General features: G+C 40.2%; 1 protein-coding gene across 1 annotated transcript in view; it reads left to right on the plus strand.

The window, feature by feature from the left end:
- The first annotated feature begins 11,319 nt into the window (after positions 1 to 11,319).
- Positions 11,320 to 18,578, plus strand: part of cacul1 (CDK2 associated cullin domain 1) — a 72,876-nt gene continuing 65,617 nt past the window's right edge. Inside the window, exon 1 of the mRNA XM_068002129.1 lies at positions 11,320 to 11,887. Within this exon, the coding sequence (XP_067858230.1) occupies positions 11,509 to 11,887 (379 nt within the window). The 5' untranslated portion in view covers positions 11,320 to 11,508. The remainder of the gene's footprint in view (positions 11,888 to 18,578) is intronic.

Below are 18,578 nucleotides of genomic sequence, written 5' to 3' on the forward strand. Positions count from 1 at the left end.
CCCTTTATACTCACATCTGCTTTTCTTTGTTGTAAGAAATAGCGAACAGCAAAAAGTATGCGCTAGGATGGCAAAAAGTAAAACATGCTCCATTTTTCATGAAACGATTTGATCAAGAAAACAGAATTAAAAAGAAAATGATCGTATAAATTCCAAAATGTACTTGTTACCAATCATTGTTACAGTATCATGGGAAACTTTGCAGACAAATGTAATAAAAATCTCACCTTAGGGAATACACTTGGTAATAAAGATCCATACAACAATGCAGGGTTAGAGATATTATCCACAGAAGTATGACTGAATTTTCCCCGTCAACTCTATTCACCTATTTTAACACTAGATCCTCAACGTTATCCAGTTACAGCTATCAGATCAGCTTGCAGCAGCTAACACCTCTGCTAATTATCATTGATCAAGCAAATTTTTTAATTGAAGATTTATCAATTTACTACTGTGCTAGTAGCATGCTAGAATGCAGTTTCCTTATTAAAGGAAAATTCCACTAATATTATCAATATTTTAACAGAATGGCCCTGACATGAGAAGACTGAGGAAAGATTGAAATAACTTGGGGCAACCAAGAGGGAATTTCATAAAGATATTTAAAATAGTAAATGGGATAGAAAAGGTAAATCTGGGACACTACTATATTGTGACAGTAGAATAAGAGGAACAGTGATAGACATTTTTAGGACTGATGTCAGGAACTCCTTCACACAAAGAATGACTAACATGTGAAATGGACTTCAAGGATGGTATTGAAATTATTTAAGAAACAGTTAAATGCTGTAATGGGGAGCAGGGCAACTATAGGTTATTTTTGGATGAATGAGCTTAGGTCGGCTGTATCTATCGTGTGATACAAACCAATATTGCAATTTCTGTTATATGAGCTGTGGTATGTGTCTGATGACCGTAGACTACTAGTATGAGATGTTTACTAGATAACTGGAAGTTTTTATGATGTGTGTATTACAAGATGTAGATTTCACTATTACAAGTTAGTTATTTTTAACACATCCATTAATTTCTAATGGATTAGTTGAAATAATTCCCACCCCCTCCATCCTTTTATTATTTCTGTTATCCTCATAAGGGGAAGCAATTCTTGACTGCTCCCACCTAGGTTTCTTTAAACCTCCCATTATATGAGCTCTGGCATATGCCTCAGCGACCAGAGTATTTGACATTGAAGTATTTGAAGCATTCCATTGTCATTAGTCACTACATTGTAGCATGTAGAATGGATTCTGCTTTCATGAGGAATGTATTGGACATGTAGTGGTTTTATTTGAGATTGCAGAGTTCCTTAAGGTTCAGGAGAACCGACTTACATTGTTTTCACCAGTTTCTATTATACCTTTGACCCAGTGCCTCACCCAACCCTCAGAGAAGCTGAGAGTTATGGAAATATATAGCCAAATCTTGGATTTTATTTGGGATGTGTACTCCAGCTGCAAGATCTGTACAAGAGTGGATGAGTAACTCAATGAACTCACTTCCCTCAAAAGAGTGGATGAATAACTCACTGAACTTACTTCCCTCAAAATAAGTCCTGTCACACAGTCTATTCAATTACTTTATCAACATGTTGGATGGCATCGTAAGGAATGCACTTGGAGTGTCTGTTGCAATCATTTCTGAAAGTATTGCCTCACTCTTTTTCACAGATACTATGTTGTCAGCAGACTCATCTGGGGACCTAATGCATTCTATCCATCATCTTGAACAAGAGTACCTTGTGGTTTATAGTAGGTGCCTCCAAAATCAGTATTATGGCTTTGAACAGCCCAAAAGGTGAATGTGACAAAAAGTAAGCATCATTGTATATGAAGTATCATTCTATTGACTTATTTCTTTCTGCCGTATTCCATACATGTTTAAAAATCAGGTTCTTTACAGAAAATAGCCCAGCTTGTTTTGATAACCTCTGCTCTGGGGGTATAGTGTATGTCTGATTCAGGTATCCGAGGGAGAGGCCAAATTGTTCAATTGAAATACAAGAATCCTGTGTTTTTTGTTTGTAAGCATTTTTGATTGGCAGCTGTCTGAGTGTATGTACCTGCATATATTTCCTATGACCTGGACAAATTTTGAAAGTATATCTCTTCCTGTCTTGCTCCAATTTAGTAATTCATCTGAAGTCATCAAAGATATATGAGAAGGGCGACTGGACAGAAAGGTTTGAGAAGGGCGACTGGACTTCATGAAAGGTCAGCAGTGAACCATCATGTAAGGTTAAGTCAGGGACCTTGAGCGAGGTCCAGCTCACATGGAAGTTGAGCACAGCAGGTATGACTTTGTTAATTTCTAACTTCCAAGAAGGGATAGTTAATAAAAACAGAAAATGCTGGAAATACTCAGCAAGTCAGGCAGCATCTGGAGAAAGAAACAGAGTTAATATTTCAGGTCGATGACCCTTCGTCAGAACTAGATAGTTAAGCTTGTAACTACTATAAATCTAGTATCATTGTCACTATTTCCTTATCCATTTACTGTTCAATAAATCTGTTTGGCAATTTCTACCCTAAGCCACAGCCTTAAGAGTGCTTATTTAACTGACTTCCAAAGTCAAGGAAGGTCATCTGAGTGTGCATAATGTAACCAGTAAGCCAAAATACAGTGATAAGGGTTTTTCTGATCAACTCTTGGACTTACTACAAATGACCAGATATTGGGCCGGTAAAGGCACACCCCAGTTTGTAGGGAACAAGGGCCGGCCTATGGCAGTGATCTGAGACACTGAATCCAAGAAAAATATCTGGAATAAAACGTAACAGATCTCAAAAGTATTATTCATGTTGGTCCCGTCTCCGCCCCTGCCTCAGCTCATCTGCTGCTGAAACCCTCATCCATGCCTTTGTTACCTCTAGACTTTACTGATCCAGTGCTCTCCTGGCCAGTATCCCATCTTCAATCCTCTATAAACTTGAGCTTATTCAAAATTCTGTTGCCCTTATCCTAACTCACACCAAGTCCCGTTCACCCATTATCTCTGTGCTCGCTGGCCTACCTTGGCTCCTGGTCCGGGAACACCTCGATTTTAAAATTCTCATCCTTGTTTTCAAATCCCTCCATGGCGACACCCCTCCCTATCTCTGTAACCTCCTCCAGCCCTATAACCCTCCGCGATCTCTATGCTCCTCCAATTCTTGCCTCTTGTGCATCCCCGATTTTCATTGCTCCACCATTGGTGGCCGTGCCTTCAGCTGCCTAGGCCCCAAGCTCTGGAATTCCCTCCCTAAACCCCACTGCCTCTCTACCTCCTTTAGGACGCTCCTTAAAACCTACTCTTTGCCTGTCCTAATTTTTTCTAATGTGGCTCGGTGTCAAATTTTGTTTGATAATCGCTCGTGAAGCACCTTGGGACATTTTACTATGTTAAAGGCTCTCTATAAATGCAAGTTGTTGATGTTGGTACCTCAGGGTTTTAGTGGTTGCCAAATTCAGCCTAGACACTGTCTTTTGGGATAGCACTGAGAAGAAGGATAGTCTGGTCTTACTTTAATGACTACAAGTCCCAATGCATGTTAAGCGTGTGGTGTACAATACGTATCCAAATAGTTCTCCTTCATGTTTCATACATGAAGTGGAAAGGTTTCCTCTGGCCCACGTGCGAGGTCCAGGACCAAGCCGAAGGTGGATTTATGGCAGAGAAAGCAGTTGCAGGCAGGGTGGCTCTGGCCCGCATCATCCTATCACTGAATAGCCTGAAAAAAAGAGGCATCCTAACGGGTCCACCAGTTTGCCGAAGGCCCACACGAGGACTTGAATTAAGTAGCTGGTGAGGAGTAAGCCTGATACATAACACAGGACGTGTCTAAAACATTAAGATGGTGACATGATACCAGCTATCCTGTGTAGGTCCTTCCACTATGCTGATAGCAGATGACAGTTGCGTAGCTGACAAAGCAACTCCGAGCCTTGGGACAACTGCTGATGGAATGCTTTACCTGAAGGCCAGGTATGAGAGCAGGCACTCAAATATCTAGAGTTCACAACTGAACTTGATTGGTTGTAAAGAGGTAAGTAGCTATTGCTGAAGCTCGCACCTCTAACTGGTGGAACCACCACTCAGCGGGATATGGTGTATGTCTATGCTATGGTCAGGAGAATGGTGGCAATGCACTCACATAATTTTGGCGAGTTGTGCTGCTCCCAATGCTGCTCTTGAGGAGCTCCTGCTACCTGCTATCCACTTAGTGAAGGCTGAGACCCATGCTTGTCAGTTCTGTAATGCCCAACTAGTGACTATCGGGTCTCTTTGGGGTTCCAAGATGACATATTAGGCAATGGAAGCTTGGGACTAAGTTAACTTGCGGCGATAGATTGAGTAATCCGATACCTACACCAGGCAAGGACCGCAGTACTCCAGGGTACTGAGGATTCACCAACCACTATGGCTCATTTAATGGAACCTGAAAAGGCTTGATCTGTCACTGGGGGCTGGGTTTCTTCCCACTCAGCTCCATATAACCCTGCAAACCAAAGCACTAACAGATTGTGTGTTCCTAATGGGGCAAGCAGCAGTGCAGTATAGCAGTGGTAGTATTGGTAAGCTGCATGGTTTAACTGGTTAAAATCCAGCAGTCCCCCCTTGCATATACATGGGAGTCCTTAAGCCTGGGCTCTGCCAACTCATACCTAAGTTCTTTGGACTTAGGTAAGTGAGATTTGTCCCTTTGGGGAAAGAGTTTGCACAGTGGCTTTGTTCTTAAACATGGTAAATGGATTTCTAGCCAGATACCTGGCTAATCAAAAAAGATAAAGCAGCCAAATTGACTTATTTAGTTATTGTTATAGCCCTATATCAGTTTAAAAAGACCTCTTCCCTTTTCCTTACTACCTTTGGCGTTCTCCACAAAAGCAGAGACACTTGTTGTTTGTCCTAGTTCGATTGCACTCTGCACAGTCCAAACAACCATAAAGTGCCAGTACATGGTGTCTATCAGTTCTTTGGAGGCTTTCCATTACTGGTGATGTGCCACATGATGTGTACAATGTATCATACAAGAACTTGCCACGCATAGCAATTTAGTCAGATTCTTTCCTTATTTGTGATGTTCTTCTCAAAATGGAGTCTCTTGTTGATTGTCCTGGAAGTGGTAGCAACAAGCTTAGCAAAAAAAATAAGCATCATGCTTTTTGGGTTGTGCGCTAGCAGTTTCTTTTTAAATACTGTTGGTATTTTTGCAGTTAGGGCTATAACACTGTTGAAGTTGAATTGCTGTGAAGCTATTTATGTGTACTTAAGAGGGTTTGGAAACACTTTGGAAGTCGGATCCTGAGGTCATTAGTTGATCGTTGCTGGCGGGTTGTGAAAAACTTATTGTGTTTGCAGGAAGATCCTTGCCAATTTTAAAAAATGTTTCTGTGAGGGAGTTCCAATTGCCATACTTATGCTAGACTGCGAGATTTTTAAGCATATTAAGGACATATTTTGCCGGATGCAATTATTGTATGTGTTTGTGTGTTTGCAATTTCAGGCCTGCCACTCATTTTTGCTTCTGTGACAAACCACTTGCCGTTTATCGTTGGTTCAGACAGCCCTCTGGAACATGTTCAAATGTACTATGCAGACAGCTTGCTGGTGAAGTGCTTTGGTGTTTCCTGTGTGTTCACCATCGAATTATAGAATGTAATCTCTTTTTCTCTCTCACCTGTATTAAGTCTCTGGTCACAGCCAGATTATCTGAGGCAACAAACTAAAAAGAGAGTTGGAAAATTGGGATGAATAGGCAATATACCCTGTCTTTAAGAACCTACTTGTATAATCTTATGACAGAACCTAAAAGAATGCGAGATGTATATTTTATACTAGTTCACATATTAAAAGTAGCAACACTGGTTAACAAGGCCATAAAAAATGCAAACAAAGCACTTGGGTTCATTTCTTAGGGGAATAGAATTGAAAAGCAGAGAAGTTATGTTAAACTTATATAGAACCTTGGTTAGACCACACTTAGATTACCGTGCACAGTTCTGGTCTCCATATTACAAAAAGGTTATAGAGGCACTGGAGAAGGTGCAAAAAAGATTTACAAGTATGATACAGAACTGAGAGGTTATAACTATCAGAAAAGGCTGAACAGGCTGGGGCCCTTTTCTCCAGAAAAGAGAAGGCCCAGTGGTGACCTAATAGAGGTCTTTAAAATTATGAAGAGATTTGATACGGTAGATGTAGAGAAGATGTTTCCACTTGTGGTGGAGTCTAAAACTAGGGGTCATAAATATAAGATAGTCACTAAGAAATCCAGTAAGGAATTCAGGAGAAACTTCTTTATTCAGAGAGTGGTTAGAAAGTGGAACTCACTACCACATGGAGTAGTTTAGGCAAATAGCATAGATGCATTTAAGGGGAAGCTAGATAAGTACACGAGGGAGCAATGGATAGAAGGATATGCTGATAGGGTTAGATGAAGTAGGATGGGAGGAGGCTCGTGTGGAGCATAAACATCAGCATAGTCCTGTTGGGCCGAATGTCCTTTTTCTGTGCTATAAATTTTATGCAAGTCCAATAGTAACTTACAAAGGGTCAAACTTGTCAGTGGGTTTGCTGATATATGTTGAATGTTTCTGGAGTAAAACTGCATGCATTTCCACATAGTGCAAACACATTAAATCCATTTCTGTGACCATTTCCTTGACTGTGCGTGACAGAAATGCATTAATCATCTCATAAAAATAAATTTTCATTCTTTCCCTTTTATTATCTTATATAAATATTTTTAAGCAAAATAATGATGATTGCCTTGATTGCAGCACTCTGGTTTTGGCATAGTATTTTGTAAAATGCTATGGGGTCTTATTTGCTTTTCCTATCTCATTGAAATTAGGTTGAAGTGTCATACCTACATATCAAAAAGTTTGCCATCTTCTTAGAACCCAGGCATTAATGACTGTTGTACAATCTTTCACGTAAAAAATTCAAATAAACACGTGGATTTTATCAAACATTATTCCTATTGGAATCACAGAAATTACAAGGCAGAAGACGACCCTTCAGCCCATCATTCCTGTACCAGTGCTATCTTTTAAACTGGAGCTATCTACTCTAATCCCATTTCCCTGTCCTTTCTCTGTATCCTTTCATATTCTTCCTTTAATACTTATCCAATTCCTCTTTGAATGATACTGTAGTCCCTGCCTCAATAGCCATTTTTGATGAAGCATTTAAAAGTTCAAAACGTGGAAAAAAAATTCTAACTTCTCCCTTTGTTCTTCTACTGATAATCCTGAGTCTACGCCCCTTTGTTACTGATTTACCAACCAGTGCAAACAATCTTTTACTATTTATATTGTTCATAATTATTGAAATAATTAGGAACATTCAACTAGTAGGGCCTATAGTGCCTGGCACTTCAGCAATTTTTTTTCTGCAAATTACAACTCGGTTACCTAATTAAAAAAAAATTAAAAAGTTAATTTTAGTTTGCAAGAAAAACTGCCCACCACTGGACCAAGAATAATTTAATCATTTAGCCAGTGCCGTATGCTTCTCGTGGAAATCAGTGATAAAACCGACAGTATGAAAACCCACCACAGGGTAAGTGATCGCTCCATCGGAGGCTTCACCTACTCTGCTTTGTCACACATTAGGTGCAGAGACACACATCTTCCAATGCACCCTCATTTTAAGAGTGACACTTCAATTTCTCAACAATCACCCCCATGTTCTATATTTTTAAATTACTATTACTCTTCGCTTGCTTCGCCAATGGCGGTGTGTGCGTGACATTTCCAGCCTTCTTTGTCTTGTGCATAGTGCCATGCAGTGTGCAAGCTTAAATTGAGCTTGATTAGGTCCTGCAAGACTGTGTGGATCCAAGCCCATGAGTCTTCTCCAAATGTCAAGGCTGGGATAAGAAGACAGTTGTATAATCTGAGCTTGTGTGCTAGTTGGATTCTTGACTTCCACATGTTCTTATCAAGAGATTGCATAACACATCTGGTGATTTATATTCACCGACATATCTCTCCTTCAGAGGCACCCAAGTTATGTATCAAACTCCCAAGGTAGTTAAAATTGTCAACTATCTCTATGTCTTCATTGTTCACAGTGGTGGAAATTGGAGGATTTTTGACTTCGAAATGCTGCACTTTGGTTTCCTCCAGTTGAGCTCAAGGCCTAATGGTTCAACCTCATCTTTGAGGATACTCTGCACCAGGTTTACTATCTCTAGCATTACCGCGAGAAGGATAGTAGCTTTAGTAATTTATATATTGAAAATTTGCAGAGCTATGGGGAAAGAGCAGGGGAGTGGGACTAATTGGACAGCTCTTTCAAAGAGCTGGCACAGGCACTGATGTAGGGCTTTAGTGCACGCCTCCTTTCAGCAGATATCTGACATAAATCGGGAGACCATCCATTCTTGAGTTTCTTAATGGAAACTTCTGCTTCCAAGTTGGTCAGTGGATCATAGTTGATTGTGGGATCTGGCATGGCTTCATTTGCTGCTTCTCAGAGTTTCTGAGATCCTTGTTGGGGGAGGTTCGGGAGGGTTTCAAACCAGCTCTTCCATTTTGGCATTTTCTCTCGTGTTGGATTGTAACTGACCATTACTGTCTCCGACTGTACTGATTTATGATGCCCACGAAATTTACCTACACGTATCTCGTTACCCTCATTAAAATTAGCTTCTGGTTGCAATGGGCTAGATACATGACATCAGTCATTGTCTTTAGGAGCGGAAGGTTAAGGGGAGAAAATCAGAAGAATTGCACACACAAATTGTTTCGGTTATCATTGGCCTTGATACTAACATGGGAAACCACCTTATTGTGAATGGTTAGGTTAGTTACAAGGCTGTCTCTTGCAGATAAAATATCAAAGATTAGGCCACTTGGGGAGCATTCCTTTAACCAAGCTGTCTTGTGGATTACACATACGTGATCAGCAGCAAAATACAACACATGTGCCCTCTGGTGGTTAAAGACGACTCATAACCTGCAATGAGATTGCCACTTCTTTTTTCAGCAATAATATGGGTACATGCAAATAAAATTAATCAATGGGGAAAGTCTCACAATGCTCCCAGCTGGACTGTTGTACAGTCTTTTTCCTTCCATTGCTGCAGAAAATAGTTTCTGTACCTGGATTAGTGATACAGGATTGGGTCATTCATTGAACCATAGTTACATATATGTTTCATTCTACTGGAGTGCCCAGAACTAGCCAGAATGAAGGTGACATCTAGGTTGTTCTGGCACATATTAAGGCTATGGCGGTCCTCTGAACAACAGCCATATAGCATAGTAGAAATAAGACCTTAAGTAAACCAGAATCCCAAGGGTTTAAATTGGCAATTTTGTGCTTCTTTATGAACTTTTCCCCATTCCAACTATTTTGAAGCAGGACAGACTACTCCTTTTCAAAATGGCAGCATACATACAGAGGTACAAAATATTACTCTATATAAATGTTATCCTTTTTATATCCCAACTCAACTTTACCTGCTATATTACTGGGGTAGTGAACAACTATACACAAAGCAACAGCAACAAAAGTTGAAATTTTTTTCTTTAATTTTGCTATATAATGAAGTAATTAGCTGTTGCCCCTCTTATGCAGAATATCTGACTGAGCCCTGCTTAACTGACAGGATAGAGGGTATGAGGCCTCATGGTACCAATCTTTCAATGGTTCCATTTTGTCCCTAATAATCTACTTTGAATAGTAGTAGGTGACCTTATGGTTGTATTGCATCCATATAACATGGTATTCCAATGAGAAGGGAGGTTTTTGCAATTGTGGTGCATCCAGATTATCCCTAACAGAATAGTAGGAGGGTGGTTGCTTGCCTTATTGTTGTGGTATAAACATGTTTACTAATGAGTTAGGAGGAATCATGGATTGGGGCCTTGTAGTGGTGATGTGCCTGGTTCATGAAATGCAACTTTAACATGGCAGAGGCACATCAGGGTCATATTGAATAGCAAAATTTAGACAGAAATCTGATGCAGATTAAATTCTAAATTGTATTGTATACATATAAAGTACACCAAGGTAACTTCTACAGCTAAAGATATTAGCCAATATAGCAATCACCTAGACAAGTTTTATGATGTTGCATCTCATAAGCATGACTCAACAATAGAATTGGCTAGGGTGGAGTGGAATGCAGAGGGATAACGTAATAGCATAGGTACTCACAAATTTATGCAGGCTGATATGACTTTATTAAAAGTGTTTGGCTAACAGAAAAAAGTTTGCCTAACACTTTAATGCAATGATGCAAATCGCATCACAATGCTGCACTGTCACAAAAATAACAAAAGGCTGTTTGCATGCGAGGCCATTGTCACAAAAATATCGCGTGATTGTTCTAGGTTCTCCCTCCCCAGATGTAAAGGCATCATTGGGGCAATTGGTTTGAAATTCCTACTGAATCTGATAATGTAAGTAATAAAAAAGCTAATCAATATTAACAAATTTAATCAATTAAAAAGAAAACCAAGATAAAAACATTTCACATCGTTCACCTGACGAAGGGGGAAGCCTCCGAAAGCTTGTGAATTTAAAATAAAATTGCTGGACTATAACTTGGTGTTGTAAAATTGTTTACAAAAGATAAAAAGAGTTCATATTTTAAAAAGATTGACAATTGTGATAAGAGTGGAATTTTTACGAGACGAATACTAATACCTGGACCATGACCTCATTACTCAAAAAGGTTGCATGTATCGTCCGCCCTCATATTGGTGTTGTCAATAGTCACTCCGTTTAAAAAAAAACGTTCAGATAAGTGTAATAAAACAGCAGAAAAATTACTTTATTTCCTTATGCACCGGAAAACCTGGTGGTAATTTGAAGAGATCCTCGGAACAAGTGCAATTGGGTATCAGGCTCTGTAACTTGGGGGGTGTGACCAGCTTTATGGGCGGAGGGATCGATAGACGGCTGTGAAAGATCGAGGAGAGTTGGGCGTATCGTAGCTCCCAAATTCCGCAATCTTTTAATCCGTGTAATTAGTTTGCGCCCCGGTTACGCATGCCTCTAATACGAATAAATTCGAGGCCAAATGGAGTTCTTTCTCTTTTTTTTTTCTAAAACGCCCCCCTCCAGATTTTGTAGGTCAGAAATACCGTTTGTTTAAGTACTTTCTAAACCGCAGACATAAAATAACATCCAAAAGCGTCAAACACCTACCGGGACCGCTGCAGCAGGCCAGCCTCGGGCACAATGGCCTGCTTCCCTTGGTTACCGTTACTAAGGGCCCGTCGCTTTGCTCCCGGCACGCACCGGGACATAGACCAAACGTCGCCAAGTGTGGCAAAGCTAAGATTCGATCGGCGGCAAAAAGCCGTAAAGGGAGTACAAGTCGTGGGGGGAGGAGTTGGGTCGGGTGAGGAGAAATGAAACTGATGAATCTGTAGAGAGAGAGAGAGACACCGATCGACCGGAGCATTCATGTAGCAGGAGTAAGAAACACTGGCAGTTCATTTGTAGATCTGGTCTAAAGAGTCCTCCTTCCTATTCCCCCCCCCCCCCCCCAGCGGCACACAATGGACGAGAACATGGAAGAGGACGCCAGTTACCATCACCACCACCACCAGCACCAGCCACAGCAGCAGCAGCTGATGATGGACGATCACAATCACAACAACTGGGAGGCCAACGCGGACGCTTACCACCACCATCATCACCACCACCATCATCACCACCACAACCATCACCACCATCTTCATAACCATCACCCCAATGAGCCAGCTCTGCCCGAGCCCGGGGGGACCCCGCAAGCACAACAAGATCCCAAAGAACTCCTTCAGCATCACATGTCTGTCAACGGGGAAGAGCGAGGGCCGGGAGCGCACAGGGAGCCCGAGCCCGAACCCATGGCCAGCAAAGTAACCCTGAACATTAACAGCTCAGCCTCCAAGTTCTGTAAGTCACGCTGGGAAAATCTGGGATATATGCGCCGACGATTGATAAGCGAATAAGGATTTTATAATTTTTAAGATGGGTGTGTATATTTTAAATCTCTGATTAATTTTTTGAAGACTTGGATTTTGCGTACTTTTACGATGACCCATACCATCTGCACTCTTCAATCTTCTCTGCAAGGGCATTTAACCCCGTTTGACTACTAACTGTGTATATTGTAATTGCTGGTAAGGAATGTTGTAAAGCTGGAGTAGACATACAATGAAACTAAATGGCCTAGTCTCTCAAATGGTAATCCCAATAATGAAGGAATGAATCAGATCATGAATCAAAATCAGAATAAATAACCTATCTGTAAACTTAAAAGCTTGAAGACTAAAAGTTTGCTTTTATAGATAGATAGATAGATTGATTTTGCATTGTGTTTTTTTAAAGTAATTAGGAACAAGCCACTGTCTGTCTTGGGATGGAAATAAGGAAACACAGATTAATTTCATGAGGGGCTGTTGCTTTCTTAAGTAAGGTTCAGAACGTCTCCTGCAGTGACCTGATTGTGTTCTGTGGCATTAATTTAGATACTGTGGACATTATGGCCTTGTCTCATTGACAACCAACAGTAAACCTAGGATAATTGATAACTGGTAGTAATTCAGTAAATTGATTGTTAATGTAAGTGAGAAATGGTTCATAATTCTCAACAAATATACATTCCATTGAGAAATAAAAAAACAGGGGAAAAGTGATCTAACTAACTGGCTAGTGGCTAACTAAAGAAGTTAAGGATAGTATTAGATTAAAAGAAGAGGCTTATAATGTTGTCAAGAAGAGTAGTAAGCCTGAGGATGGGGAGAGTTTTAGAAACCAGCAAAAGATGACCAAAACATTGTTGATGAGGGAGAAAATAGAATGAGAGTAAACGAGCAAGAAATATAAAAACAGATTGTAAGAGCTCCTTTAAGTATGTAAAAAGGAAGAGAGTAGCGAAAGTAAACGTGGGTCCTTGAGAGGCCGAGACAGGAGAAATTATAATGGGGAATAAGGAAATGGCAGAGACGTTAAACAAATATTTTGTATCTGTCTTCACAGTAGAAGACACAAAAAGCATACCTGAAATAGTGGGGAACCAAGGGCCTAATGAGAGTGAGGAACGTAAAGTAATTAATATTAGTAAAGAAAAAGTACTGGAAAAATTAATGGGACTAAAAGCTGACAATCCCCTGGACCTGATGGCCTATATCCTAGGGTTCTAAAAGAGGTGGCTGCAGAGATAATGGATGCATTGGTTGCGATCTTCCAAAATTCCTTAGATTCTAGAATGGCCCCAGTGCATTGGAAGGTAGCAAATGTAACACCGCTATTTGAGAAAGGAGGGAGAGAGAAAACAGGGAACTACAGACCAGTTAGCCTGACATTAGTTGTCGGGAAAATGCTGGAATCCATTATTAAGGATGTGGTAACAGGGCACTTGGAAAATCATTATATTAGGCAGAGTCAACACAGTTTTATGAAAGGGAAAATCGTGTTTGACAAATCTATTAGAGTTTTTTTGAGGATGTAACTAGCAGGGTAGATAAAGGGGAACCAGTGGATGTACAATATTTGGATTTTCAAAAGGCATTTGATAAAGTGCCACACAAAAGGTTGTTACACAAGATAAGGGCTCATGGATAGAGGATTGGTTAATTGACAGAAAACAAGAGAGTAAGAATAAACGGGTCATTTTCAGGTTGGCAGGCTGTGGGGTGCCGCAAGGATTGGTACTGGGGCCTAAGGTATTTACAATCTATATTAATGACTTAGATGAAGGGACCGAGTGTAATATATCCAAGTGTGCTGACAATTCAAAGCTAGGAGGGAAAGTGAGCTGTGAGGAGGACACAAAGAGTCTGCAAAGGGATATAGACAGGTTAAGTGAGTGGGCAAGAAAGTGGCAGATGGAGTATAATGTGGGGAAATGTGAGGTTATTCACTTTGGTAGGAAGAATAGAAAAACAGAATAGTTTCTCACCATTTAAAAAATATTAAATATTGACGTTCAGAGAGATTTGGGTGTCCTTGTACACGAAACACAGAAAAGTTACCATACAGGTACAGCAAGCAATTAGAAAGACATATGGTATGTTGGCCTTTATTGCAAGTAGTAAGGAAGTCTTGCTACAATTGTACAGGGCCTTGGTGAGACCACACCTGGAATACTGTGTACAGTTTTGGTCTCCTTACCTAAGGAAGGATATACTTGCTTTAGAGGCGGTGCAGCGAAGGTTCACTAGATTGATTTCTGGGATGAGAGGGTTATCCAATGAGGAGAGAATGAGTAAAATGGGCCTATATTCTCTGGAGTTTAGAAGAATAAGGGGTGATCTCATTGAAATGTATAAAATTCTTAGAGGGCTTGACAGGATAGATGTTGAGAGGATGTTTCCTCTGGCTGGAGAGTCTAGAAGTCAGGGCAGAGTCTCAGGGTAAGGGGTTGGCCATTTAGGACTGAGATGAGTAAGAATCTCTTCACTCAGAGGGTGGTGAATCTTTGGAATTCTCTACCCCCGAGGGCTGTGGATGCTCAGTCGTTGAGTATATTCAAGGCTGAGATCGATAGATTTTTGGACTCTAGGGGAATCAAGGGATATGGGGATGGGGTGGGAAAGTGGAGTTGAGGTTGAAGATCAGTCATGATCTTATTGAATAGCGGAGCAGGCTCGAGGGGCCATATGGCCTACTCCTGGTCCTATTTCTTATGTTCCTATGAAGTACCATTGTTTCAGGAACATCAGAACAGGAAAATTGAATGCTGCCTTAAGGTTACTGTCAGACATTTGTTATAATTTGTAGTATGATTTTTTTTTCTTACAATTTTGAATGAGGTGTGTTGTGAATAATAGAATTAGCATGAAATAGGACCTGGAATTAGTGGAATTGTTTAACCATATTAAATGTTATTCTGGTGTTTGTGTACGACTGATTAACTGTAAATATACTATCCATTACTATATACTCTTGGCTCAAACTATTTTAAAATTAATTATTGCAGTCTCGTAAAAATTAATATAAAATAAATATCTGTGCATTCCATACTCTGAATAAATGAAAATTGAAGTTCTGAAATAGCACTGTGTCACTACAGGTCCCCTAATATTTCAGTCTGCATCTGCAAAATCCATTGTCGTGCTGAACTGTACAGAGCTGGAGGATTTCAGGCTTGATTCCTGCTCTGTGCTGAGCTAGCTCTGATCTCCCAGAGCATTGGTGCTATAATTGGCCTAGGATTCATGTTACTGGAGGGTAAATCTAGCAAGGGTTACTGAGAAGAGAAAAGCTGGCTGGAGTCCCTGCTCGTGTTTGCTACCCAGTGATCTGCAGCTGGAAATTGCACGTGGGTGGACCATCATCAGAACCGAGCTTTGCAGTGATGGGACTCTCACTGTCTAGGCTTCTATGTGAAGAAGGACCACTTGGATGGTGTGCTGGAGCCATACTGCAGCATTAATCAGAGGCTTCATAAGAAGAGCGAGGCAATTGGAAAAAGAGAACTCTGTGTGATTGAAGGTTATTTTGTGATTTGGAATAAGTAACTGTAATATCCTTTTGGAACTATTCAGTGTCATTAAATTCTTAGTGTGCAGGCGTTTGGATGATTTCTGTATAACTAGTTGAAATAACCCATGCGCCTTCAAGTCTTTTGAACAAATCTGTGATTCAGTTGAGACAATAAACGGTTTCTGCCAACATTGAACTTATTTAAGTTATAGTTTACTTTCTGGAACAACTGAATCACAAAACAGGCAGCCAGTATTAAATACATTTCATTCCAGTTAACAGCAATATAGGTTTAAGAAAGAAAGAACTTGTATTTATATAGCGCCATTCATGATCTTGGGACACCCAAAGCGCTTTACAGCCATTGAGGTACTTTGAAGTATAGTCACTCTTGTAATGTGGGGAAACATGGCAGCCAATTTGCACACAGCAAGGTCCCACAAATAGCAATGAGATAATCACCAGGTAATCTGGTTTTTAGTGTTGTTAGTTGAAGGATAAATATTGGCCAGGACACAGGGGAGAACTCCCCGGCTCTTGTTCAAAATAGTGCATGAGATCTTTTACATCCACCTGAGAGGACAGACGGGGTCACGGTTTAACTCGGTCTCATCTGAAAGATGGCCCTTCTGACAGTGCAGCACCCCCTCTGTACTGCACTGAAGTGTCAGCCTAGATTATGTGCTTAAGTCTGTGGAGCAGGGCTTGAACCCAGCACTTTCTGATTCAGGCGAGAGTGGTAGTTCAAGGTTTGATGGGAATATTTGTCCAGGGATCATTTCAGTCCTTGAAATGTTCTGAAGTTTTTGCTTAAACAGTGACTGGACAGAAGGAACACATTTTGTCCAGATGAAGCATGTTCTCTGCTGGGTATACTCAGATTGAATATTTAAAATGTTGCCCTACGCCACCATGAATTAAAAATGTTATGTCCCTTTTCTACAACACTTGGTTTCTTCTTTAGGGTGTTCAGTACCAAAAGCTGTTTTGCAGTTGCTATAAGAAAGAAAAAATATCCTTTTTTGTCCTTAAAGGATTAAAATGTTTTATTTGTTTTGCTATGCTATGGGCTTGAAGTGCATCAAAGGGTTGCTGAACCTGCTACTCAAAATATTTTTATGGATATTGCAGAGCAGACGATGATCCCTATCCACAATAGGACGGCACTTTTAGACACTTCTAGGGGTCAGCTGTAGAGCATTTGTAGTGGGGACCAGACAGCATACTACCTTCTTGCCTCTCTTCAAAGAGGAATGATATGTGGTCTGCAGAGATGTAAGGGGAGAGAAAGAGGAATTAAATATAGGAGACAAATTTGGCTAAAATTGTGCCTGGTGCCTTGTGATTATTGTACTTGTGCTACTGACCTCTGCTCATTTCTGTCTACATTTGTCCTTGTGTTTCTTTCTCTCTCTCTCTCATAGTTGGGAGCTGCCTGTTAGCTGTTTTTCTCCATTAGTTTAATGTTTCTTTTGCTTTTGTTTGTTCTGGTGGCAGAGCTTGGGGAGGAAGACATCTGGTGAGGAAAAAAATGACCCAGGAGAGAAGACGGGTATGGTGGCAAGGATATTTTTTTTAAATGGCAGGAGAGTAAATTGAGAACTTATAGGGAAGCTGCGGGGGGTGGGGGGAACAAAAATGAAGTGAAGAAAATTGGGTGGTGAAAAATTTACCTTTTCTCTTTTTGTGCAATTGAATATCTGGATCTGATTAGTGTGTGGTGACTCCATGACTGGATAATATAACCTGGTTAGGATGGATAGATTGGGGTTGTATTCTCTAGAGTTTAGAAGGTTAAGGGGTGATCTGACCGAAGTTTATACGATATTAAGGGGAGCAGATAGGGTGGATAGAGAGAAACTATTTCCGCTGGTTGGGGATTCTAGGAGTAGGGGGCACAGTCTAAAAATTAGAGCCAGACCTTTCAGGAGCGAGATTAGAAAACATTTCTACACACAAAGGGTTGTAGAAGTTTGGAACTCTCTTCCGCAAATGGGAATTGATACTAGCTCAATTGCTAAATTTAAATTTGAGATAGATAGCTTTTTGACAACCAAAAGTATTAAGGGATATGGGCCAAAGGCAGGTATATGGAGTTAGATCACAGATAAACCATGATCTTATCAAATGGTGGAGCAGGCACGAGGGGCTGAATGGCCTACTCCTGTTCCATGTTCCAATGGATCAGGTTAGCAGGGACCAACAAGCAATATTTTGAGGTTTCTTCAATTGTGCTTTCATATATCTTTACATTCTTACTGACACAAAACTTTTAATTGTGTGTGTATATATAGATCTATTTTTACCGCGAACAAAGATTCTCTCCATCCACGTGAGATGGTGTGTAATGACATCCTGTAATAAGTGATATTAGAATGTGTGCAGTTTGCATACTTTTATTAGTTGTGCATGTCTTAATTGATTTGATTGTTTGTAAGTGTGGTTGCTAAGCAAATATTTGTTAATCAATTGATTTATTGTTGTGCAACAATGGATGAAAGAGAAACAGCTATTTTTAGTTTAAAAGTTCAACATGCTTTTGGCTAGAAAAATGTATATATAGAGTTCAAAAGATAAAGGTATGAATTTGTAGTTGGTAATGGCTATCCGAAGTAAAGCAACAACAACAACTTGCATTTATGTAGTGCCTTTAACGTAGAAAAATGTCCTAAGGTGATTCACAGAAGCATAATCAGAAAAATATTGACACTGAGCCAATGAAGGAGGATGGGTGACTAAAGATTTGGCCAAGGAGGTCGGTTTTAAGCAGCGTCTTAAAAGAAGAGAGAGAGGTTTAGAGAGGAAATTTTAGGGCTTGGGACCCAGACAGATGAAGCAGGGTTTCTGGTAGCTACTCTTGCTCTTTCCTACATATTCTGTGTATTGGACAGACACTTACTATGCACAGTATAAAATATTTTATTTGAAATACCGAGAATGAAGATGGCGTGGATTTTTGGCCAGTTTGACTTTTGTCCCGTAGGTTGTGTTCATGGATAGTATTGGGGTTGGTGCAAGATTTTAGTGGTGTCCATGAGGCCTCCAGGTAGTTTAGTCAACTTTCTTTAAGAAAGATTAGAAAAAAATACAACTAAAAAGGTCCATATGCTTCCATATTTGCTGATAGTGTGAAGCAAGGCACCCTTTTTGTTAATGT

Source organism: Heptranchias perlo, chromosome 21 (assembly GCF_035084215.1).
Source record: "Heptranchias perlo isolate sHepPer1 chromosome 21, sHepPer1.hap1, whole genome shotgun sequence".
Taxonomy (NCBI): Eukaryota; Metazoa; Chordata; class Chondrichthyes; order Hexanchiformes; family Hexanchidae; genus Heptranchias; species Heptranchias perlo.